General features: G+C 38.6%; 1 protein-coding gene and 1 pseudogene across 1 annotated transcript; both read left to right on the top strand.

Moving 5' to 3' along the window:
- The first annotated feature begins 466 nt into the window (after positions 1-466).
- Positions 467-6,453, top strand: LOC119821744 (zinc finger protein 54-like). Its single transcript, XM_038340868.1, has 6 exons — positions 467-496; positions 2,820-2,946; positions 4,511-5,439; positions 5,506-6,002; positions 6,169-6,234; positions 6,399-6,453. Exons 1-6 carry the CDS (start codon positions 467-469, stop codon positions 6,451-6,453), a joined length of 1,704 nt encoding a protein of 567 aa, XP_038196796.1.
- Positions 6,454-18,570: 12,117 nt separating this feature from the next.
- On the top strand, positions 18,571-19,889 carry LOC119820867 (annotated as a pseudogene).
- Positions 19,890-27,075: the final 7,186 nt, after the last annotated feature.

Raw genomic sequence — 27,075 nt, 5'->3', positions numbered from 1 at the left:
GTTTTGCTATCTTACTCATGGATGATTACTTTGCAGTTCTCCTGTATTTATCTATTCTTCATATGAAATTCATTATTTCCATGTTCCTGTGACTTTCCTGTATATGTTTTGCCTCTAATTTATTATCTGCAGTGCTGCTTCAGTGAAATGAACTGTGAGTTTCTAGAATCCAATTATGTCTCCATCAATTTTTAAGAGCATTATTTTCTTTGTGCAACAAGATGCTTGATAGTGATTTTCTCTTCAAGTTTCAAATTTCTTTCCACGCTCTCCTGTCTTTGGGATCAACTGGTAGAATTCTGTTGCTTGGTTCTTTTCATGTGGTTTAACTTTGTTCTTTAACAACTTTTAGTATTAAGTTTTTGCTTTCCTTTTTTGCCCCCCTGAAATGAAAGGGAAACAAGACATCTATTCATTTATTTTACTGAAAGAGAAACTCAAAGGAGGGAAACTGTTTCTCCAGTAAATGACTGAATCTCCAGTAAACATGTCACAGGTCAGTGCTCCTTTCCTCTCTTTGTCAAAAAATGTTATACTTAGGTACATTAAAAGCCTTTAATTTTTTGCTTCTGATAATTTTTTAAAAATTTATTATGAACAATTCTGTAAATAGCCAAACAACAAAAATCACACACTGAAATTAAGCAGACCCAAAGATGATACAATTCAAAGTACTTTTATACAGTTAGAGTCATCACAGGAAATGCAAACTCTGGAACCTCACATACAATTTTATATTTTCACAGCCAGATACATTGATTTACTTATCCACCACCAGAATCTAACTAGGAAAGCACTTAGCTTTATATCCTTTTTCATAACTGCTATTCATTACCTGCATTCAGTCCCTGATAATTTAACTTTTTCTGTTTTTTTCCATGTTGTACTGTGCCTACATACATTGTTCTATATACATATATTATTGGGTAGAATCTGCATTTGAGCAAACGTGGTATCTTCTTTGTAAAAGTGTATGACCACACTTAATATTACAAATTTTGGATTCATCTGTTTTCCTGCAAATTTTTATTGTAATTTATCTCTTCAGCTGAATAGTACTCTTATTTTATACAATTTTCATTATCCGTTCATCTTTTGATAGCTAATTAGTTTTATTTCAGTACTTTTCCTCTGTGACTAAAACAGCAGTAAACATGGGGTAGAAATATCTTTATAGTAGGGTGTATTTTTCTTTGGGTATATGGCCAGGAATGAAAGAGCTGGGTCATGTTAGTTCTCTCTTCAATTTTTTTCAATAATCTCCAAATTGATTCCTACAGTATGTGTATTAATTTGTCCCATCCTCTCCATCAACAGTGAATAAAGCTTCCTTTCTCTCCATTAGTTGATGTGGGAAGGTCTTCTGTTTTAATAAAGAAACTGCCTTGGCCAGCCCTTAGGTGGGTGGAGTAGACAGAACAGGAAAAAGGAAGGGAGGTAGATGGCTTAGACAATTGCCCCGCCTCTCCTCTCTGGTAGGGATGCCATGAAGCCAGCCACCAGGTCAGACATGCTGAATCTTTCCGGGTAAGACACCATTCGTGGTGTTACATAGATTATTAGATATGGGTTAAAGCAAGAGATGTGAGAATTAGCTAATAAGAGGCTGGAACTAATGGGCCAGGCAGTGGTTAAAAGAATACAATTTGTGTGATGTTATTTTGGGGTATAAGCTAGCCGGTGGCCGGGAGCTGGGCAGGATGAAAAGCAGGCCTGCCCGCAGCCTCCTCACTACAATTAGTCATAAATTTTTATTGTTGGGTTAGTTGATGACAGCCATTCTGCCTGTGGTAAGGCAGTATTTTGAAGTGGATTTATTTTGCTTTCTGTGATGGCCTGAATATTTTGGGGATGCTGAATATTTATGCAATATTTATTGGTCCATTTCAGTGGTCTTTAGTCTTTGAAAATTGTCTATTCCATTCACTTCTGCATTTGTTAAGTTACAGTTTTATTTCCTCAATATTTAATTAATTGAATTTTTGGTAAATTCTTGCTCTGAGCATTATCCAAAGTTTCACTGGTACAGATTCTCTTAGCTATACTTTAAATATTTTTAGATGTGTTTTTGGACTTCCCTCAGTTTTTATTACCCTTTGGGAGTGAATTGAAATAGTCTTCAAAACTTTTTAAATTGTTGTCTCATTTGACTTATGCATATCCTTAGGGAAATTTTGGATTATATCAAATATCGCTGATCCTTATTTTCCTAGTTGTTCATAGTGGCCCTAAAATTCTCATAAAATTAATTCCATAGAACCTTATATGTTAAATATCACAGTATGTAGTGCTGTCACAGTCCCTTCCACTGTGGAAAAAAATCAAAACTCTTTGTCTATAAAATAAGACCTATATTCTGTCTTCCCTACTACCGTCTTGCTACTTATTGGTGTGTCATCGTACATAGAGTTTAAACATCCCAACTGAGCTTGTTAGAATAGTTGTGTAAGGCACAAGTACATACATGATTGTTTTACCGTCAGTGTTTTAGCATGATCTACAGATACAACATTTAAAGCAAATTTCCTCATCATAATTTTTCCTTCTGAGACATGTCTGCTGTGATCCTGTGTAGCATAAACACAACATCCATGACAGATAAACTGTGTCCAGGCCTTAAATGTATTTCTTGTTTCATGAATATTGTAAGAATATTTTGTTACCATGTTTCCACAGAGTTAAAACTTTCATAATGGAATGTGACTGTATTGGAAGTTATATTTTGAGTAATTAATCTTTGCTCATCTACATTCTATCTCCTTATAACCAGGAAAGCACTTCTGGGTAGCACATGGTCAAACCATCCTTTTTTGTTTCAGGGCCTATTGACATTCCGGGATGTGACTATGAACTTCTCAAAAGAGGAGTGGGAATGCCTGGACTTTACTCAGAGGGCTTTGTACATCGAGGTGATGTTAGAGAATTACAAAAACTTGCTGTTTGTGGGTGAGAACATTTTGTTTGTAGGATTCCTAACCTATCTTTTGTTTGTTCTCACTTTATAGGACGTAAAATATTGTCAGCTGTCCTGAAAAAAACAACAGGAGACATTATTTAATCTAATTTAGCAAAATTTTGTAGTAGGAAAGAACTTTTTCATGCTACTTAGTTTTGTCTTTCCAGTTTCCATTTCAGAGATGTCATCCACCCCTCAACATGGTTCCCAGATTCATTCATAAACTTAGTAGCATGTAATACTTCCATTCATACCTTAAAGCTCCATTCAGTTTTATTTCAATTGACAGTTTTTTAATTGTGAGATACATTCAAGATATACAAACTGAAAAAATTAAATATACTGAAGAATTTGACAAGAAATATAAATTGATAAACCTTGCCTAAATTCCTCTGCTTTGTGTTTTCATGTATTAAGTGCGATACTGTCTTAGACTTGTGTATTCTTTCTAAAAGTTCTTGTATGGGTAATGAGTTGCCTCACAGAACATGGGGATTATGTATGCAAGGTAGGCATGGCCACTTATCTGAAAAGAATGAGATAGCCCTGAAATGAGAGAGGAAAGAGTAGTTACAACTACAGTGGGCTAATTAATGAATAGGAGAACAATGAAGGCTTCAAGTGAAGGAGAAATGTTGTGGCATTCAATTCCCGATTACTTAGCTTAGTGTAGTATCCCGACCCCAGAATGCATCCTTCCTGTTGTAACTGTTAGAAGATGTTGTGTTAAGTTTAATGTGAGTCCATGAAGTAGGATTATTCTGTAATTGCCTTCATTATATGCATATCTACATATTACATCCTTCATTTTCTTGCCAATAGAGAACACACAGACATTCTTCTGGAAAATAGTCTCAGGAATGAGTGTACAGAGTAGACTTGAGAATAACCCTATGAGGAAAGTTAAAAAATAAAGCAGTGTGTGGAGTTCAGACAGTTGAGTGTAGAAATAAGCAATAGTTGTCCATGACAACCCTGCCTCAAATGACCTAGAGCCTCTGCTGTCTGCCACAGTACTGTCTTTATACCAATACTTTTTAAGAATCTAATAATTTTTTTCTAGAAAGAAATAAACCCTCTGATACTTTTAAGTAAGACTTTAATCTTTAAAGGAATTGTGTCTTCCTAACAGTATTCTTCATTGACTGTCACTTAGTAAGTGCGAACACTGTGAACCTGTGATTGGGTTAGACTCCTCTTCATCAGTTTCTCAGAAGAAATAGTTTAAGATAGAGACATGTGTTCTGAACATAATTACTCAGTGAACTTTATCCCAAAGCTATTCACAACCCTCAATTATTTTTTCCATCATTTCCCAATTAGAGATTTTTGGCAAAGATGAGAAATCTGTTGTAAATAACTGATCTTTGAAGACTGTCATGCTACTTTTGTGAGAATCCATACAATTACAGTGAATGAAACATGTCCATTACTGGGAGCTCTAATCCAAATAGTTCCAGGTTCACTTATCTTAAAAAGAGAACTTAAGGAGATAGTCATTTATCATATGTTGATTATTGAAACTCTATTAATCTGAATTGTACTCATTTTTAGAGAACTGCAAACTTGATCCTGTCCATCAACATGTGAAGACTGAAAAGCAGTCTTATCAGTGTGATGAGCTTGACAAACTGCTTCATGATCTCTCCACATGTGCAGTTTATAGAACAAGTGAAACTACAGAAAACTCTAATAACTACAGATGCAATAGTCACGGGGATGCCTCTGTTGACTCATCAAACCCAGATAGACATGAAAGCTTGCACACTGGAGAAGAACCTTGCAAATCTAAAGACTGTGAGAAATCATTAAATTTGTGTTCCAGCATTACTCAAGATCAGATACTATACACTACTAAGAAAGAGCATAAGCAAGGAGAATATGGTGACTATTTTGACTCTACATATTGTCTTTTGCAACAACCAGTCTACATCGGTGAGACACCACACCGTTGTCAGACATGCGCAAAATGCTTCAGGACTTCCTCAGACCTCAGAAAACATGAGAGAATTCATACAGGAATTAAACCATACAAGTGCAATGTTTGTGAAAAATCCTTTACCCAGCATTCAAGTCTTAAAATACACCAAAGGCTTCATACTGGGGAGAAACCTTACAAATGCAAAGAATGTGGAAAGTCATTTTGTCAGTTGTCAGGAATTAATAGCCATCACAAAACACATACAGGAGAGAAGCCTTACAAATGTAAGGAATGTGACAAGCCCTTTGCACATTATTCCAGTTTCAGGAGACATCAGCACTCACACTTTAAAAGCCATTACAGACTCCACACTGGAGAGAAGCTTTACAAATGCAATGACTGTGACAGATCCTTTCCCCACTATTCATCACTGAGTAGGCATAGGAAAGCTCATTCTCTAGAGTTTCACAAATGCAAAGAATGTGGTAAGTCCTTTATTAAATTATCACAGCTTAACATGCATTACAGAATCCATACTGGTGAAAGGCCTTACAAATGTGAGGTGTGCAACAAATCCTTTACTTGGAAATCAATTCTTAGAACACATGGGAAAATGCATACTGGGGAGAAACCTTACAAATGTATGGAATGTGACAAGTCCTTTACTGAACAGTCATATCTTAGAAGACATCAGAGTGTTCACACTGGAGAGAAACTTTACAGATGTATGGAATGTGACAAGTCTTATACCAGCTGCTCATATCTTAGAGCACATCAGAAAATTCATACTGGAGAGAAACTTCCTAAGTGTAAAGACTGTGAAATATCCTTTATTCATATTTCAAGTCTTAGAAAACATCAGAAACTTCATACTGGAGAGAGACCTTACAGTTGTAAGGAGTGTGACAAATCCTTTACCAGTTGCTCAAATCTCAGAAGACATCAGAGTGTTCACACTGGGGAGAAACCGTACAAATGTATGGAATGTGAGAAGTCCTTTTCCCAGAACTTATATCTTAGAGAACACCAGAGAGTTCATACTAGAGAGAGACCTTACAGTTGTCAAAAATGTGCCAAATCTTTTTCCCATTCTTGTGGTTTAAGGAAACATCAGAAAATTCATACTGGAGAGAACATTCACAAATGCAAAGATTGAAATATCCTATATCCATATTGTAAATTTTAGAAGACATCAGATAGTTCATACTTGAGAGATACCTTACAGTTGAAAGGACTGTAACAAATCCTTTTCCAGTTGCTCAAATCTTAGAAGATATCGCTGTGTTCACAGTGGGGAGAAACCCTACAAATGTGTGGAATGTGACAATTCCTTTACCAGAGATCCACAATTTAAAAGGTATCAGAGAATTCATACTGGCAAGAGAACAGTATGGATAGATATGTGACAAATCCTTTTTCCACTCTTATGGTTTAAGGAGATATCAGAAAATTCACAATGGAGAGAAACCACACAGATGCAAAGAGTGAGGCATCCTTTATCCAGATTTTGAATCTTAGGAGATATCAGAAAACTCATACTGGAGAGAAACATACCATTGTAAATAATGTGATATAGCATTTCCCAGTATTCTCTACTTAAAAATCACAACAGTATATACAATAGAAACATAAAGATACAAAACACATGAAAGTCTTTAATGAAGGTTTACATTTTATACAATATCCTAGAGTTTTAAAGTAAAATTCTGCAAATGTAACAGTATGAAAAGCTTATTTCTTTTAATGTGTATGCATGCTTTGCATGCAAGTATGCCTGTGTACTACATGGATGCCTGGTGCAGGGGGAGGACAGAAAGGGTCATCAGATCCCCTGAAGCTGAAGTTACAGACCATGGGGAATTGCTATGTCTATGTTGGGAATTGAACACTGGTTTTCTGCAAGCGCATCCAGTGCTCTTACCCACTAAGCTATGTTTCCAGCCTCTGGTAAAAAATGAAATAAAAATGTGTATCTTTTTCAACAACCAAAACTCAGTGTCAGATGTGATGGGGCAGTCCTTTATTCCCATCACTCAGGATTCAGAGGAAAGATGTCTGTGATTCAGTGGACATACTGACTTCTGGGACACCCAGGTCTTCATAAACTTTTAAAAAATAAAATCTTTATAAAGTATCATAAAAATGACAAAATCTTTAGTTTTCCCTCTAATTGTGCTGTACATCACAAAATTCATATTTCTTAGAAACCATATAAAGGTAGAAAGTATATACTTCCTGTATCTTTCTGTCCATTTTAATTATACCTTTCCAAATGCATTGAATTTGACAAATCCTTTACATAGTGCTGAAATTGCAGAAATAAAATATTCACCATTAAAGAAAACACCGATAAATTCTTTTATTCACCTTCAAATTCTTCATGCTAGAGTCAAACTATACAAATAGGAAGAAAGTAACTAACTGAAGAGATAGGGTGTGAATGTGACATCACTGGAATGCTGGCAAACAATTTAGAAATCCCCAAAGGCTAAGGGTGTTGTGACAAACACCTTTAATTCCAGTCCTCTGGATGCAGAGGAAGGTATATCCCTGTGAGTTCTAGACCACTGTTGTTTACAGTATAAAGTTCAAGTCAGCCTTGGCTGCACAGGGAAACCCTATCTCAAAAAGAAGAAGAAGAAAAACCCTGAGAACATGCAGAAATTCATTTTGAAATACTTAAGTGGAGGCCCAAAAATGTGAGCCTATTTCCACCTTGTCTGAATGTCAGAGAGTTTTAGCTTGTTCAAAGTGGACAACAAGTGTGGCTGCACATTCTGACATAGGATGTGATTATTTGGTTCTTTTGACATTAAGATGACCCATACAGGTAGATCCACTCCACCCTGACCAATGGTCAGGATATTCAAGCATACTTCTGCTTCCTTTAAAATAGGAGGTTTGACCTTGAGAGTTTCTGCCTTTAGGATATTTGATTTAGAGTGGCTTCACTGCCTAGACAACAGAATGCTAATGACTTGATATCTCAAAGTATTGAAGCAAATAACTGTTCTAGTTGTCCTCTGTACCATGTTAAAGCAGACTTTTGTGTTCTTCTGCCTGCTGTATTGGGGTATAAAAGAGTATGGAAAATTAAACACGGGGAACTTCAGAATTCACTAGAACTCCCTCCCAATACCAGCCTGTTTTCTGATTTGTTATTTTCACTCACTTCTTTGTATTCTTCACTAACTTTTCTAATCCCTGTGCCCCTACCCTGGTAAGTGGTATTTTTTTTCAAAGCTTGTCTCTGACACTTAAGAAAAATTAAGACAAATTTACTTAAAACTCATAATAAAATGATACGGCTTCCACTAACTCCCAGTACACCTTCACTGAGGTAAGGGAAACTCCTAGGACCCACGCTCAGTCATGATGAAATAATAATTGCCCCACACTTACATGGTTGCTTGTTCTTAGTATTTTTTGAACAGTTAGTGTATGCATTACTAACTACCCACTGCAAGAGGAGACTTTTTCATCAGCATTGATACTTTTTTGTTTTGTTTTTCAAAACCAGGTTTCTCTGTAGCTTGGAACTGTACTGGAACTAGCTCTTGTAGACCAGGCTGGCTCTGAACTCACAGAAATCTGCCAGCCTCTGCCTCCTGAGTGCTGTGATTAAAGGCGTGCCCTGCCACTACCTGGCCAAAGTGATAATTTTAAACATAAATGTTTAAATGTCAGATTAACGCTTACTGATCATTATCAAAATATCAATAGGTTCTGCCCTGTGTACTAAAACTTTTATCTTTAAATCTTAAGCCGTCATATTGTTATAAAAACCCAATATCCCAAACCTCTAATTTTTACTTAATTTATTAGAAGACAGAGGTAATAGATTACTAAGAGCAGTTAATGTAGTAAAAATAATTTTGAAATCTGTCTCATGATTTGTCTTTTATTTGTAATTAGGTAACAAGGTGAATTATTTTTGGTTTGTCATCAGTTAAGGAAGTGAGACCAGTTGGTCAAGTTTTACTTAATGAGAAAGACTGAAAGGGAAGCTGAAGGTTCAGGAAAAATATTATATTTAACCATGGCTTCATTGTTGGCAATGATTATAGATTTCATTGTTAGAAGGAGCAGTAAAGGTCTTTTGCTGTAAGGTACTAACTTTGGGAATCACTCCTGTCTTTTTGTTAGGCAAGGGAAAGGAGATGACTGCAAGGTATAAATAATTAAAATAGAGCCGTAGCAGAAATTAGAACAAGGCATAGTTTTGCTTATCATGAGAAGTTTAAACATTTTAAATGGCAGAGTGCAAAGTAAGGCATTTTTATCAATAATAATATATTTAGAGATATAGTTTTGTATATATATGACAATATATTTAAAGATTATTTGAACATATTTGAATAATATGATTAGTCAATCTGTATTTTAAAATTATTAATAGTTTATAGCTTAAATTTATTTACTTAAGTAAAATTACCTAAAATTGAAATAAAGTTTATTCTCAATAGTTTATAATTAGAGTTAATGGGTATATGGCTAGCCATCAAATTGTATTTTTAATTATTTTTAATAACTTAGAGTTTAAGTAAAGTTCTCCTTAACAGTTTACAAGTTATTATATTTTTAACAGTTTATAATTTAAGGAAAGTTATCCTTCATAGTTTATAGTTTAAGTTAGCTGATTAATTAATAGGTTCTATTTTTTTTAACTATTCCTAATAGTTTATGATTTAAATAAAGTTACTGTTAGTGGTTTATAAGTTAACAGAAAGTCCGAGCAACCTCCAGAGGCAGCCAAGCAAGGCCTAGCAACCTCTGGGAGCAGGCAGGAAGGCCAGAGCTAACTCCCTCCAGGAGCACCAAGAAAGCAGAACCATGGCCTGGACTCCAGTTCTGAAGCTTGGACCCACTGGCAATGGGAGGAGTGATCACCGGAGAAACAACCTCAACTTCACCAATTGGAGGAAAAGATTGTAGACAACAAGAACACACTCAACACACAAAGAGCAACAGGGCATCACCAAATATAGTGGTTCTATAACAGTAAGACTTGAACACCCTATAATGGTAAACGTAAAATGCTGCAGATCCCTGAGTGGCTGCAGCAGGCAGCAGGCCATGAGACCACGCTGCAGGTTCCTGAAGTAGTGGGAGGCAGTGAGCAGCAGGTTCCAAGAGTAGCCAGTCCCAAGCAGGGACGGCGCAGTTCCCCAAGTGGCTGCAGTAGGCCACGAGGGGCAGAGAGACCCAGACAGGGAGGCGCATGGTGGGTGAGAGACCTCGACAAGGCAGCCAGTCCCACAAGGAGAGATGAATGGGCATGCCATGAGACCATAGGTCTCCAAAGGTGGCTGGTCCCGGGCAGGAATACAAGCGTAGGTGAGAGACAGACAGGCATGCCATGCAGAGTGAGATTGGATATTTATTTAGTGGGTTATGGAGGGTAAAAGGGAGAAGGGGGAAGAGCAGAGAGAGAAGAGAAGGGGGGAGAAGGGGAGAAGTGGGGAGAAGAGAGAGACAGCAAAGGAAGGGACTCAGACTGGAAGCTGAAGATCAGCTTGCCTTGGAGGACAGGGGAGGGAGTGGGTGTGGCTTGTCTCTTAAAGGGACAGAGCAGACCATCATTCACCCCAACACAGATGAAGCAGAAGAAAATGACCTTAAAAAAAACTTTAGGAAAATGTTTGAGGTCCTTAAAGAGGAAATGAAATATTTCCTCAAAGAAGTAGAGAAAAAGGCAAACAAAAAATTGAAAGAAACAGTTTATAAATTAATTGACTTATAAACTTAGAACTTTATATTTTATCTCTGTAAACTGAAGCTAAAAAAATAATGATGACGTTGTTTTCATATGGAAATAAAAGTTCTTAACCAGAAATACAATATATAAGGAGTTTGGTAATTATGTGTCCTTTTTAATAAATTTTGGGATAAGTCAGACAGTAAATAGACAAAATAACTCCTTTATGGGAGAAGAAAAGGGAAAGATGTATTTTAAACTGTTATGGAGATAACAGGATAATAGAGAGGACATGTGAGCTCAAGATATTTTAAAAATCAGTTTAAAAAGACATATCTTTTGTGGCTATATTTTTATCTATACCTGTAAGGTGGATGGTGTTTAATAAGAAGACTATTAGACAGCTGAAGAAGTAGGTCCCTAGTGTTAGGCTGAGAGATTTTTAGAGTTAAATGAAAACTGTAGAGTTTTAAACTTAAAAATCAACCAACAGCAACAAGCTCTTTTAGGCTGGCTGGCTGGGAGGGTCTGGGAAGTGCAGTAGAGTGGAAGGCAGCTGAGACCAGAGCAAGCTGGGACAGACAGACAGACAATAACTAGGAGCAAGTAACATTGAGGAGGGGCAGAGATGCAGCTAAATGAAGACAGAGTGCAGGCAATCAGTGGCAGAGAGACAAAGAGGGAGAAAGTTTTATAAAGTATGATTTATCTAGGTTTTTTTTGAATGTCTCCAATCGAGCTGAAAAAAAATCCTGTAGAGCATTTGATTTTGAATGGTACTGCTGTCTGGGGAACCAGCCTCCAGCAGCACAGGGCTTTGACAGGAATCCATGGAGTCAGCCAGACTAAACTTTTCTATCTTAGGAGAGGTTAAGAAAAAAGGCACTCACAAGCTCTCTTAATGTGTTCCTTCTTTATTCCTATTCTTTTTTTCTCTCTCCTCTATCTCATGTTTTACAGCTTTTATACCCCAACAGAATCTTCCACGCAGTTGAAGAGTCAAAACAGTTACATTCTCTTTTTCAAGTGAATGATTATAGGTAAAAAACATGCTTTTCATCTCCCTCATATAATTAAACATTTTATGTATTACAGGTGAAAAACAAATCATCCCAAGAACCCACATACATTCATACCCAGGCAACTTGTTATAGATTAACTGTGTTATCTATACCCAGGCAACCAAGGTGTTCACATCAGGTCTTTTACTGGCAGGCTGCATTTTGCAGTTACAAAGAAAAGGCCAATTACTTTATTTGTTATCTTGAAAAGTAATCTCATAAGGAATCTTAAGGAAATCACAAACCTAAACTTTTATATATGAAAAAGAATCAATCACCTCTACTTTAAATCTTAAGAGTACATATCCATTGATTAGTAGTTTTTTACATCAGGAGATTGAGGACATAAATGAGTATAAGGAATTAATCATCACCTTTGGTTATCAACCAAACCTAGCAAGGAGAATACATCAGCCAGTAATTATTAGGCTCCTTTGTTCTTGTTCTCTGACCTTAAAGAATTCCACATTCAACTATGTGTCTTTCTAAAACGTTAGATTGTTGTCTTGGGTTTTTCACTTCAAAATTATTTTAAAAAAATCAACTTAGTCTAACTTTGCTATTTTCAAGGCTTTGTTTCAGTTGTGATGCACTCCAAGACCTGTGAGCACATCTCCCAACATTAGGTTAAAAGAATTTAAAAGAGATGGGCTATTAGGACTCAACTGTTAGTTATTAACTTGAGCCACAATCCATGCAGCTCCTTGGGTGAGACTCACAGACCCTGGCTGTGAAACATATCCTTCTATTTATTTTTGTTCATCAAAACTCTGTATAAGCTATTATTATTATTATCATTAAATTAGACAGTATAGCTTAGGGAGGGGGTCATCTTGACAATCCACAAGTAAAAATGCCTAGTAAAACAGGATGTTTTCAAGTGACAAACACAATATAGATCTCACAGGTAGTAGAGATCTCCCCATGTCCACTTACATCGTGATAGATATCAGAATAAGAGTTGCAGCAAACATGTAAAGGCACAGCAGAAGCAAACGACATTCCAGGGTCTGTGGTCCCATGGCCTTGCCTAAACAAGACTGATCCATCAAAGGATTCCATTCTGGTAGGCCGACACCTGAAATTTCAACTGCAACTTGCTGTTCCTCTGGCATGGACCATGGCAGAATGGGCTAACCTGGAATTCCTGAATAGGGCCATTTTTTTTATAATCAAATCAAGTCAGGTAGCCTCATGCATATAGAGAGAAAGAGAGGGAGACACAGACTTTTAGTGCAGCGATATGAAAAACAGCCTGAAATAGTTTATGAATTTTGGGAAATCACCATTTGAGTTTATAAATCAGAGTAAGGAGTTTGATAGTCTGTAGGTGCAGGCATTTTTTTGTCTGCCTGTCAGTGAAGCCAGCTTTGCTATTTAAATGAGGAGCTGCGAGAGCACCAAGCTCCAAGCTGAAGCTCAAATAAGCTTCCAGTGAGACATAGCAAGGAAAGATATTCAGAATAGGCAGGGTTTCAAACTACCAGCCCATAAAACTGGGGGAGAGCATGACAAAAACATTATTGACCCTTGTTTGCATTTTCAGGCAGTCTTTTTTTTCCAGATGAAAAGTAGTTTTGTTTATTTGTTTTTTATTTCAAATGGACTTTCATACAGGGTAAGAGATATGGGTTGAGTTTCATTTATTTATTAAAAATTTCCACCTCCTCCCATCCTCCCATTTCCCTCCCACTCCCCCCACTCACCCTCCCACCTCCCTCTCCAGTCCTAAGAGAAGTCAGGGTGCCCTGTCAAGCAGTCTTTTTAAATGGTTAGTTGGAAGTAAAAGAACAGCAATTATGAGCATAGCATTTTGCTGTTTATATGTTAGGCCCCGAGTGAAAGAGCAGCTGGGTTTTTACTTTAAGGGAGGGAGCATAGTTTCCAGTGCCTGTTATTTTGTTTGAGAGTCTGACTTACAATTAAATCTTCCAAGGTAAAGATTTTTTATGCTAGATTTATCAGTATCGTCTCTTGAGTTGTCAATCTGAACAATTGCCTGTTGCATTGTAGATATTGTTTGACCTCTAGTAAGAAAAAAAATTACATAAGGAGAGCGCTTAAGGACGGTTGAGGGGTAAAAATCACTTATCCTTAAAAAAGCATTCACGTCCTTCGATCCAGTAGCTTTCTACTGGTGGAGACTCTTTGAAAAGTTACCAACTTGAGGAATTGCCTCTGGGATGCTTCCAGAAGGAACCTTTCAGGGTGCCCTCCAAGGGGGACTTCTACTCACCAGTCCAAGGGGGGAGGGTGGCGGGTGACTATAGAGATCTCCTGAGAAGCTTTGTCCCTCCACACAGCTTTCAAACAAATGACATCTCTTTCCCCAGGTGTGCTTGTGTATCTACTTTTTTATTGTTGTTGTTTTGAGACAGGGTTTCTCTGTGTAACCTTGAATGTCCTGGAACTTACTCTGTATATCAGGCTGAGCTCAAACTCACAGAGATCTGCCTGCCTCTCCTTTACTTGATTCCCCAAGTACCAAATTCAGGTTCCAGGTATTGAAAACTTTAAAGGTCTGGCCTCTAAGGCTTCCTCTCAGGGTTCAAAAGAAAGATGCCACACTTAATGAAAAGAACTAAAATCTGAGGGTTAAGAAGTCTACTCACAACATATTTTTTCTATTCATGTCGCTTTATTGTTTTTTCTTTCTTGTTCTCCACTCTAATTCTTCTGTCCTGTCTACAACTTTTTAGCTCTAATTTTCTGTCTTAACTCTAATCCCACTTTTACTTCTCTGTACATTATCTTTCTTCTGCTTTTTTTTCCATTTTTTTATCTCTGCAAACTTCTGGGATGCTTCTGCTCTAATTTCTGCTCCAGATTCTGTCCATTCTCTTTGTTCTTACCCAGCTATAAAGACCCACAAAATCTTTCAGGCATAGAGAGTAACCAGGCAACCTATGTAAAGAGAAAAGGGCCCTTGGTCTATTAGCACTATTGTTAAATGTTAGTAGACCCTAAGGATTTGAAGTCACATCATTGCTCTAAACAGATGAGACAAAGAGAAGACCTAACTGCTTTGCCTTTGGAATGGTTAACTGAGAAACCCATATGGGTTAAACAATGACCTTTAATAGAAAACAAACTGCAGGCTTTAGAGCTGCTGGTACAGGAGCAACTAGATGCTCAACATACTGAAGAATCAACCAGCCCTTGGAATTCTTCTGTATTTATTTTTAAAAAGAAATCTGAAAAATGGAGAATGGTGACAGATCTAAGAGCTGTCAACAGGAAGTCGAGCCTACGGGTTCTCTATAGTCTGGAATTCCTCTGCCTTCTCTGTTATCAAAAGGATAGCCTCTGATAGCTATTGATTTAAAGGACTGTCTCTTCACTATACCTTTACAAGAAAAAAATAAAAAATTTGCTTTGACAGTGCCTACTTATAATAATTCTCAGCCTACTAGGAGATATCAGGACCTTCCACAGGAAATATGCAATAGTCCCCATCCTGTGCCAATACATTGTAAATCAGCAATTGGAAATAATATGCAAGCAATTTCCTAAGTCTATAATTTACCATTACATGGATGACATTTTCTTATCTGACTCAAATGCAGATACTTTAGAAAGAATGTTGGAATAAGTAAAAAAAATGGAGATTACAAATTTCTCGTGAAAAAATGCAAAGAGGAGATTCTGTCAATTATCTAGGTTACCAAATAGGTTTGCAGAAAATTAGAACACAACAGAGACAAATTAGGAGAGACTGATTGATTGTGGACTCTCAATGACTTTCAAATACTGTTAGGAGATATTTCCAGTCTATGACCAGCTGTTGGGATAACACCTGACATAACAGTCATTTCAACCAAACCTTAGATGTTGACAAAGACTTAAGTAGTCCCAGAGAATTAACAGCTGAAGTGGAAAAAGAATTGATGATCATTGAAGAGGAATTACAGAAGGCACATGTTGATAGGCTGAATCCAAATCTTAATTGTATTCTAGTCATATTGCCTTCTAGAATTTCTCCTATAGGAATTTTAATGCTAAGGGAAGATATTATCTTAGAATGGACTTTTTTTTACCATATAAACCAAGTAAAAAAATTAAAAACTTACATGGAAAAAGTCTCTGAATTAACTATAAAAGAAAAATTGAGACTGTCAACTAGCAGGTATAGACCCAGCAGAGAATATAGTGCCTTTTACTTTTGATGAAATAAAAAAAATATGGGAAGACAATAAGCCATGGGAAAGAGCTTGTGCTAATTTTAAGGAGAAATTAATAGCAATTATCCCAAACATGATAGAATTTATCCTTACAAAGAAAACTACTTGGATTCTTCCCCAAATTGTACATGATGCACCAGTAACTGGAGCCTGTACATTTTATACTGGTGTAAATAAATCAGGAAAGGCAGGTTACAAGTCAGAAGAATTAAGTAAGGTGGAACAAAGCACTTACAATTCTGTCCAGAAGGCATAATTATATGCTATTCTCATGGTACGAAGGGATTTTAAAGAACCCTTCAATATAATTACTGAGTTGTAATATGCAGAAAGAGTTGTCTTACATATTGAAACTGCTGAATTTATACCAGGTGGTACAGAACTGCCTTCACTATTCATACAGGTTCAAGATACAATCAGGAATAGGCTTTGTCCCATATATATAACACAGATCCCATCCCATATGGGTCTTCCGTGTTCTCTAGCTCAAGGTAATACAGAAATTGATTGGTTATTGATTAGAAATGTGCCGAAGGCCTCAGAATTTCATAAGAAATGTCATGTCAAAAGTAAAGGTTTAAAGAAAGAGGGTTTTTTGAAAGTGTACTTATTTCTTTTTTATTAAAAATTTCCATCTTCTCTCCTCCTCCCACTTCCCTCCCCTCCCCTCCACCCATACCCCCACTCCCTCTCTCTCTGGGCCAAAGAGCAGTCAGGGTTCCCTACACTATGGGAAGTCCAACGTCCTCCCAACTCCCCCCAGATCCAGGAAGGTGAGCATCCAAACTGACAATGCTCACACAGAGCCCGCCCATGCCGTAAAATCAAAGCCCATCACCATTGTCCTTGGCTTCTCAGTCAGCCTTCACTGTCAGCCACATTCAGAGAGTCCAGTTTGATCACATGCTCCATTAGTCCCATTCCAACTGGTCTTGTTGATCTCCCATTAGATCTGTCCCACCGTCTCAGTGGGTGAACGCACCCCTCATGGTTCTGACTTTCTTGCTCATGTTCTCCCTCCTTCTGCTCATCATCAGGTAAAGAAAGAGTTTTCTATTACATGGCAACAAGCTAAGGGGATTATAAAAAGATGTCCTACTTGCTCTTTCTGTAACCAAACACCATTAACAGCAGCACAAAATCCAAAAACTACTCAAAGGAATAAGATCTGGCAGATGGATGTGTTCCACTTTGCAGAATTTAAAAAATTAAAATATGTACACCACACCATTGACACTTATTCAGGTTTTCTGTAGGCAATTGCCTTGAGCTCAGAAAAGGCTGATTCAATAATCATGCATTTATTAGAAGTTATGGCCATCATAACATAACAAATAAAGACAGACAATGGTCCAACATATGTGTCTAAGAAAATGAAACAGTTTTTTGCTTATTATAATATAAAGCAAATTACAGGTATATCAAACAATCCTTCAGGTCAGGCAGTTATAGAAAGATCAAATCAAACTAAAAAAGATATGCTAAACAAACAGAAAGGGATGGAAAATACCCCCAGAAATAGACTGCAAAATGCTTTATTTTAATTAATTAATCTTGAATTTTCTTAATGCTAATGAGAAAAGAACAACAGCAACAGAGAGACATTGGATAACAGATAAGAAAAACTTTTGAATTAAATAAGCCAGTGTATTTTAAGGAAGTGTTGACCTCATAATGGAAACCAGGAGATGTGCTACATTGGGGAAGGGGTTTCACTCCTGTTTCCACAGGAGAAGAAAAGCTATGGATACCATCAAAATTGACAAAGATTCGGTTTGAAAAAGAGAAACCTCTTGAGAAGGTGAAATGATGGCTTACCCACAGAGGTAGCAATCATACAGGTGTTAAGAAAACCTCCTAAGGGTTGGGGCAGGGTTCTGTTCTTGTCTTTTCAGGAAAATATTAATTTTCAAAGAGTAAAGAGACCTTGGATATCTTGATGCCTAAAGATAAAAGATAGCTATGCAGAAAGAATCAAGAAGCAAAGAGAATTCTGCCTTATGATGCTGTGTTAACTGCATGGTAAAATCAGATTATTTGGACACGTAAACATCTTTACTTAAAAATAAGAGCTGGCTTCGAGTTGGACAAGGCTATCCTTCTCTAAATCCAAGCATGTTTTTTTTTTTAAAAAAAATTCAGAATTTCTGTCTCATGTCAGAAGCCATCTGGTATGGGACAGAAAGAAGGAGGTTTTAAGTTAATACTTTACTTTTCTCCATGCCCATTTTGTTTATATCATATCTTTTGTTGAATATATGTCTATATAAATGATGTTTAAGTTTTCCATAATGAACAGTAGATTTTCCTGCAGTAATCTTTGAAACTTCCAGGAAGAAAATGGGGCCCCACAACAACGACTCCACCTGGTTGATATGATGTCATGATGCTGATAGTGTTACTATGAGACTGGTGTTTGGGTATCAGCTGCGGAAATGGTACCTCTTCTTACAATGTTCTGGCCAGAACTCCAAATAAAAACTTCAAAAACCAAACAAACAGACACACAAAGAAAAACCCTATTGACTACCCAGAGGCCATTTGCAATTATACAAAATAGCAATATTGAAACTTAACAATTTTACTTTTACAGGATCCCATAGAAAACATATCTCCCGAGTGAAAGCCGAGGCAGCGGACAGGCAAGCAGGGGGCGGGATCTTGGGATCCGAGAGTGGCCAGGCCGGCCTTGTGGGGGCTCTGACTCCAGATCTGTTCTCAGAGCAATGGGTCCCAGAGACTGAGCCACCACCATGATTGGAGGTTTATTCATCTATAATCACAAGGTGCTCATCTCCCGGGTCTACAGAGATGACATGGGGAGGAATGCAGTGGATGCCTTTCAGGTCAATGTGATCCATGCATGACAGCAGGTGCGCAGCCCTGTCACAAACATCGCTCGCACCAGCTTCTTCCATGTTAAGCGGTCCAACATCTGGCTAGCAGCGGTCACCAAGCAGAATGTCAATGCTGCCATAGTCTTCAAATTCCTCTATAAGATGTGCGATGTAATGGCTGCTTACTTTGGCAAGATCAGTGAGGAAAACATCAAGAACAATTTTGTGCTCATATACAAGCTGCTGGATGAGATTCTGGACTTTGGCTACCCACAGAACTCAGAGACAGGTGCATTGAAAACCTTCATCACTCAGCAGGGCATCAAGAGTCAGCATCAGACAAAAGAAGAACAATCCCAGATCACCAGCCAGGTGACTGGGCAGATTGGCTGGCAGCGGGAAGGCATCAAGTATCGCTGAAATGAACTCTTCCTAGATGTTCTGGAGAGCGTAAACCTGCTTATGTCCCCACAAGGGCAGGTGCTAAGTGCCCACGTGTCAGGCCGGGTGGTGATGAAGAGTTACCTGTGTGGCATGCCTGAATGCAAGTTTGGAATGAATGACAAGATTGTCATTGAAAAGCAGGGCAAAGGGACAGCTGATGAAACAAACAGGCAAGAGAGGTAAACAACCAATTGCCATTGATGACTGCACCTTCCACCAGTGTGTGCGACTCAGCAAGTTTGACTCTGAACGAAGCATCAGCTTCATCCTGCCTGATGGAGAGTTTGAACTCATGAGATACAGTACTACCAAGGACATCATCCTTCCTTTCCGGGTGATCCCATTGGTGCGGGAAGTGGGACGCACCAAACTGGAGGTCAATGTGGTCATCAAGTCTAACTTCAAGCCCTTACTTCTGGCCCAGAAGATTGAGGTGAGGATCCCAACCCCACTGAACACAAGCGGGGTGCAGGTGATCTGCATGAAGGGGAAGACCAAGTACAAGGCCAGCAAGAACGCCATTGTATGGAAGATCAAGTGCATGGCAGGCATGAAGGAATCACAGATCAGCGCGGAGATTGAGCTTCTGCCCACCAATGATAAGAAGAAATGGGTTCGACCCCTCATCATCATGAACTTTGAGGTGCCATTCGCGCCTTCTGGCCTCAAGGTGCGCTACCTGCAGGTATTCGAACCGAAGTTGAACTACAGTGACCATGATGCCATGACCATGATGATGATGATGGATGCGATACATTGGCCGAAGTGGCATTTATGAAACCCACTGCTAGCTGCCTAGTGGCAGGTGGCCCACCTCCCCACCCACCCTTTCCACAGGTCCAAGTATCCCCAGTGACCACTCGTCAGTGTCTTTCCTCCCTCTTGCTTTGCTGCCTTTTCTTTACAGCAGCCCCTGAGTATAGGTCTGAACCTGCCACAATGGGGCTGCTGACAGTCCCTGGCTTCCTGGGCAGGGTGGTTTCTGAGGCTTCTCTTCCATCTGTCTGTCCTGGCTTAGTGCAAGGCCATGAGTTTTGTGACCAAAGCTCCCTCTCTCCTTTCTACCCTGTGGACACACCTCTACAGTGGGAACGTAGACTACCCCTCCCCTCAGAACTCCCCCCAAGGCCAGTAACAGATCCCCAGCCCTTAATCCCTACTCTGCTTTGGGATAGTATGCTTTGTTTTGCATACATGTGACTTGGTCCAGTTCTAAACCCAATAAACTATAAAGTGGAAAAAAAAAAAACCCCAAAAAACCAAAAACCAAAAACAAAACAAAAAGAAACACATCTCCCCCATGACAGTAGGAAGCAATACTGGAAGATGATATCCCCACTCCCTGCCGGGTTCTCTGGCAGAAAGAAAGAGAGTCAGACTCTCTGCACTCTCCCTGGGGATGAATGGAATGGTGAGCGTTTTTGACTCAGCCCTCCCCTCTGGGCACCAGAGAGAAACACACCCACTGAGTTGGGAGTCTGTTAAAGAAGGAACTCTTTAATGGTGTCAAGCAGGGACTTATATAGAGTTGTAATGGAGGTGGAGAGGCCTGGAATGGGCAAGGTAGAGCAAGGAACAAGGGCCAATAATATTCTGCCATGTTAGTGGTGGCTGGGCAGAGGTGGGCCTAGGTTGGGTAGCCAGAAACAGGTCTCCAAACTCGAGCCAGGCTTAGGATGTCACACTAGGCCTCACCAAACTCAGGTTAGGCTTAGGAAGTCACACTGGGTCTCATGTCCAGGCCTCATGAGGCCCAACAAAGTTTGTCCTCAGAACTAGGGACACCATTTTAGGGTCAATTATTACTCACTTAGGGTTAGGGTTTGGGGTGGAAATTACATAAGCCCAGAGATTAAAAAAAAGAAAAAGAAAGAAGAGGGAAAACTGAGTGGGATAATAGGTAGATTAGTATGAACTTACTCACACTAATAATAATAATAATAATAGTGAATAATATAGTGAATATTTGTGAGCTATTATTTATGGACAACTTACATTGGTATAGATTTTTATATATTGTTACAAGTTCAAATGATATTTGTTATGTTGAATATGTGCCTATTTCTGTTTACAATATTTGTACATCTACGCAAAGTTATTTTGTCAGATTGAAAGCATGCAGTTTCTACCTCTAAGACATTTGCATATTAATACAATTTTAGGATATATTTATCATATTGCATTATGTATTTCTACCTTTAATCAAGATATTTATACATTGTTTACATTTTGATGTCATTGTCCTCCTTTATTGCACAATTGTTTAAAGGTTGTTTAATATTCTGATATTAACTCTTAATCTTTAAGATATATGGGTATTAAGTATTATAGATCAATAGTCATTTATGTTTGTTATACTTTTAGTCAGACTAATTAGGTTCTTTAGATACATAGAAATTGTATTCTGCATAGATAGGTAATCTTCAATCACTTCAAAGATCTGTAGAACATGGCATTTAAATGACTTAGGGTTCTGTTGATGTGAGACATGATTGCTCCTGGTAGCACCATCTATTCCTGAGAGAGTGTTGAGCACCAAAGACACTCCACTTAGAGTTTGTTGTCTTCTTAGTACAACTGGCCTTTGGGCAAGAAGCTGCCCATGCCTTGATCACTGACAAAGTGCATGATGTCAGGACTGGACAAGCAGGATACAAGAAAAAAGACTGTCAAATCTTGCCAAGACAGGGTAAGATCATTTTGAAAATTTTCTTGCCTCTGAAAATTGTCTGTCAGTTACTCTAGGCCTTAGCCAAAGTTGGTTGCTTCACCATTGCAAATGAGACTATGGGTGATTGCTCAGGCACCCAGTTGTCTCTGTCATCTATTGCACATTTTGGAAGCTGCTTGATTGCACTTCCTGCCTACACAAGTAATATTGTCTCCCTTCTCGGGCCTTTGATGAAGTTGAAGATTAGATAGTTATAGTTACCATCCTTTTATGACCTAGCCAAGCCATTTACAATACAAGACTTAGACTCCTTAGGATATAATGCTTATTAAAACATTTAGTATATATTCCTTGCTTAATATTGTTTATGCTGGCTGTAATTCTAATCTTATACTTGATGTCTGTTCTTACTGTATATAGTTTTGTATTGAGTTTGGAACTCTCATTTAAACAAAAGGGGGAGGTGCTGTGGAAGCTCTTTCTGCTCCTTCAACCAACAGCCTTAAGATACCAGCCCACTTGGGCATGGTCTCTTATACAATAAATGCAGTTGTAAAGCCTGTGCTTGCTCTCTTGCTTCTAACTCTTGCTTCCGGCTACTTGACTCTGTTCCTGTTCCCTGTTTGTGCAGAGGACTGTGATTTAGGACAGTGATCTGTGAGTTTCCAATAAATAAATAACCCTTTATTATACGTAATTCTGAACTAGTGTGGGATTATTTTGTAACTTCCATCACCATCACAGTGTTACAAAAATTAGTCATCAGGAGGAATTCCCTGATAAGTTCAATATTGCTCCCTATCTTGCAAAAAAAAAAAAAAAGGTGTTTGGAGTCTTCAGATACATCATATATTTATGAGCAACAGCATTGGGAATAACCTGTTTTGTGCAGCATGACAATGGGGCCTCCCAGTAAGTCCTAGGCAGATGACCAGTACCTGTTACTGAGAGTTCCAATAAATAGCCCTGGTTACTTGGAACAGTATTATTTATCAATGTGGGACATGTCTGTTTAAAGTATTTAAAATCATGTTTACTATTAATTTGTAAGATAGGGTATATTTCTTCACAAATCTTTACTTTTGGTTGACCCACCCAATATTCATTGCTTTTCCCTGCTCCATCCCCAGTTAAAAATTTAGCACACATCATCTAATGCACCATTCTTTAATAAAGACATGTGTTCTACTTTCCTCTCATTATATTTTTTTACTTATGTTACAAAATGCTAGGTTTTCAATTAGCTTCTTCACAGACATTTCACTTGAATTGATCTTTTAGCAGTCCCCTCTGCACTACATATTTGAACCATTCTGTCCCCAGGATACTCAGTCTAATTTCATTCCACCTATATTCTTCTATCCTAACCTCTTTTCCTCCATATTCCTACTAATGGTCTATTTGTAGATTCCTGGCTTCTACATTCAGTCTTACTAAAATATAAAGTTTGTAGCTTAGACACACATATGTGAGAGAATATGTGATGTTTGACTTCTGGGTCCTATATATCTGAACTCATCATTTTTCTTGTTACCTACATGTACATCTAGATTTCACACTTACATTTTTATTTACACCTGAATAATATGCTGGATTATATAGATAAATATCATGTTTCCATTTACCCATGTTTCACTTCATGGAATCTAGGTTGTTTCCATTTGCTAGATACAGTGAATAAAAACATCAATGAAATTGATGGGCAAGTGCTCATTGGTAAAGTAGCAAGTTTTTGGAGTTCATAACCAGGGTGTATCAGTTCCTCTGATCCTGGTGCCTTGCTGTATTTCACTCTCTTAATAACATCCTCTATTTCACTCCTGTCAATATTTAATGAATGGGGATATAGGTGTGCAGATACGTGGTGTGCGAATCAATAATTTGTGTTTCTCCAATGACACAGCACTACTTTCTATAAGTACAAATGAGCTGCAGGCCATGGTAAAGTGGTGGGAGTAAGTGAAAAGCTTGGTATGAAAGTAAACATCATGAAGACTGATATACAACACATGGGAAGGGCGCACAATATTTTTACATTGTAATAAAGATTCAGAACCTCAAGCAGTCAACTTGTCTATCTGGATGGGAACCTCAGTTCAAAGGAGGGAACTATTTTAGGCATCAGGAGGTAGATAGGGATAGAGAGGGCTGCATTCCAAGCCCTTGTAGGCTACACTGGGTGAGCTGCCTCAGGCAGTATTGGAGAGCTCATCTGTTAGTGACTATGAGGGAAACCTAACAAGCTGACCAACCCAGCTACAAACCAAGACAAGAACCAGGACTATGAGCTGGCCCACTCCAAAATTCACTGAACCCATGAACTGTTGGAGCGTGTGAAGGGGACAAGCCTATAGATCCAAAACAGCAGGATCTCCATGACACAGGCCAACATGATTGTAGGCTGAATATTCTGTTTCTATAGCCAGATCTCAAATAACCACAGAAACGAAATATTAATTATAAATGCTCAGCCAATAAGTTATGGTTATTTTTAGTTAGCTCTTATAACTAAAATTAACCCATTTCTATTCATCTCTGTGCAGCCCAGGCTTGTTTACCTCATCTATCAACTTCCCATGTTGCTTCTTATACTTCTAGCTGGTAATTCCTCATGACTCCCTTGACTTAGCCCTTCTTCCCAGTGTTCTCTCTGCTTGACCATCCTGCCTAGCTTTAGTTCAATCAGCTTTTTATTAAGAATGAGAGCAACACAACTTCACAGTGTATAAAAATTGTTTCACAGAACAACTTATCCAAGAGGAGCCCCAGTAATAGCCGATTATCAGTGGGGTAGCAGAAACCAGAGGCCTTGAGCCAGACCAGTGACTTGGTGGCATTGAAAAATTGCAAATAAAGATGAACAGATTAAAGATTAAATTGTGTTTCAGGGGTCACACTACAGGTTCCACGACAGGATTATTCTTTTTGTTTGTTTGCATTTTTGCTTTCTTTGTTTTGTTTTATTTTTGTTTTTTCTTTTAAATTTGGTTTTGTTTGGGGGAAGGGAAGTTGCAAGAGCATATGGTAGGTGCAAGGGGACAGAGAAAAAACGTGGGATCAGAATTCATGGTGTGAAATCCACAGAATGAATAAAAGTTTTAAAAAAGGAGACAGTTCTTGGTGTGCTATTGGGCCTTAGTGGAAACTGAATGTTTGATGATGCGTTACCAAGTTACCAAGTGATCTGAGATACCCATCATGAGCTGTGTGTTATCTGACCCACCATGTCATAAAGTAGGACATGCACAGCAGCAATCTATTATCAAATGGAAGTGGTATATACATGATCAGGCCTGAGCAGATCCTGAAAGCAAGTAACATGAAGAAGTTTCCAAAATTGCTATGGTTTCTACTCCTGCTATAATGCTGTCTACTGCCAAGCATGATCTATAGTCTCATGGGGTGTATCCCATTAATGGTTGACTGAGGAAGTGAAGACTAGGGCCTGGTTTCCTGATGGCTCTGCACATTATACAGGCACCACCCAGAAGTGGGCAGCTGCAGCATTATAACCCCTTGCTGGAACAATCCTGAAAGACACAGGCAAGGGGAATTCTTCACAGTGGGCAGAGATTTGGGCAGTACACATCGTTATACAGTTTGTTTGGAAGGAGAAATAGTCAAATGTGTCATTGTTCACTGACTGATGTGCTCTAGCCAAATGACTGGCTGAATGGTCAGAGCCTGGAAAGAGCATGACTGGAAAACTGGTGAGAAAGATATCTGGATATATGTGGATAGATCTCTCCAAGTGGGCAAAGGATGTGAAGATACATATATCCCATGTAAATACTGAACAAAAAGGTCACTTCAGCTGAAAAAGATTTCAATAATCAAGTAGATAGGATGACCTGTTACATAGTCAGGCTCTCCCTTTTCATTCCTGTTATTGACCAAGGGGCCCATGAACAAAGTGACCATAGTGGCACAGATGACGATTATGCATGGACTCAGCAACATGAACTTCCACTTACCAAGTCTGCCTTTGCCACAGCTCCTCCTGAGTGCCAGATCTGCCCATAGCACACACCAACATTCACCACCAGATATAGCACCATTACCCCAAATAAGCAGTCAGCAATCCAGTGGCAGGCAGACTACACTGGACCACTTCTTCCATGGAAAGGACACCACTTTGTCCTTACTGGAGCAGATTCTTATATCTGCTTATGAATTTGCCTTTCCTGCATCAGATGCTTCTGCCAAAACTACCATCTGTGAACCGCAAAATGCCTAATTTACCATCATGGTATTCCACAGAGCATTGCTTCTGATCAAGGAACTCACTTCATAGTAGAGAAGTGCTACAGTAATCTTGGAATCCACTGATCTCACCATGTTCTCCACCATCTTGAAGCAGCTGGCCAGAATGAATTCCCAAAGAAACAGTTACAGGACCAATAGGTGGCAGGCACCAGGCTGTGGCAGAGTTCTCCAGAAGGCAGTATATGATTTCAATCAGTGTCCAGAATATTATATTTTTTCTCCCTTAGCTAGGTTCCATGTGTACCAGTAATCAAGGGGAAAGGGAATAGTTCCTCTCACCATCACCCCTACTGACTCACTAGGAAATTTTTGCATTCCTCTACCCTCAACCTGAAGTTCTGCTGATCCAGAAATTTTGGTTCCAGATAGGCGAGTGTTCCTGCCAGGAGCTGAAACAAACATTCCTTTGAACTGGAAGCTCACACACCCCCTGGTCACTACTGGCTTCTAATGCCCTTAAACCAACAAGCTAAGAAAAGAACAAATGTTATAGGAGGGGTGACTGTTCCATGTTACCTTGGGAGAAGTGTATTCCTCTCTATTCATTTTGCTTTTTAACACAGTGAGATTAACCAGAGCCATCTGTGAGACTATGGGTTTGGACCTATGTGTTAGAGTCTGGTGGGCTCAGCAGAGGTCTGTAGCTAAAGGCTGTAATTATTTTCCTACAGTCCATCAATAGCCAACATTTGAGAGGTAAAGAGTGAGATCTGTGAGCCTTTCCCCTTCCTAGACTGATTGTGGTCTAGTGTGAGGTCAATGCAGGTAAGTACAGCTGCTGTGGGTTACTGATTACAGCAGCTGTATGGAGTCTTGAGAATGGCATGTCTAAGTCCTTCCTCCTCTTTTCCTTCTTATTTCCTTTCCTTCTCTTCTTCAGTGTTCCCAGAGCCATAGATGAGATAGAGTAACTGACGTTTTTTAGGGCTGGTATCACATACCTCTCTTGTTTTCTACATCTGGAAGAGTCAATAGTCTATACATTCACCACTGCATTAAACATTTCCTTCTTTGTTTTATCTACAAGCACCTTCAGCATA

This window comes from Arvicola amphibius, chromosome 8, assembly GCF_903992535.2.
Source record: "Arvicola amphibius chromosome 8, mArvAmp1.2, whole genome shotgun sequence".
NCBI lineage: Eukaryota > Metazoa > Chordata > Mammalia > Rodentia > Cricetidae > Arvicola > Arvicola amphibius.
Note: the sequence above shows the minus strand (reverse complement) of the source record. Positions and strands in the feature narration are given on the sequence as shown.

Excerpts from the sequence above, each read along its gene's own strand:
- LOC119821744 (XM_038340868.1), top strand. The coding sequence starts at position 467 with ATGACTGAATCTCCAGTAAACATGTCACAG. Across the intron at positions 6,003-6,168 it reads AAACATCAGAAAATTCATAC|TGGGGAGAAACCCTACAAAT; the intron begins TGGAGAGAACAT and ends CTGTGTTCACAG. Across the intron at positions 6,235-6,398 it reads AGAGATCCACAATTTAAAAG|ATATCAGAAAACTCATACTG; the intron begins GTATCAGAGAAT and ends GAATCTTAGGAG.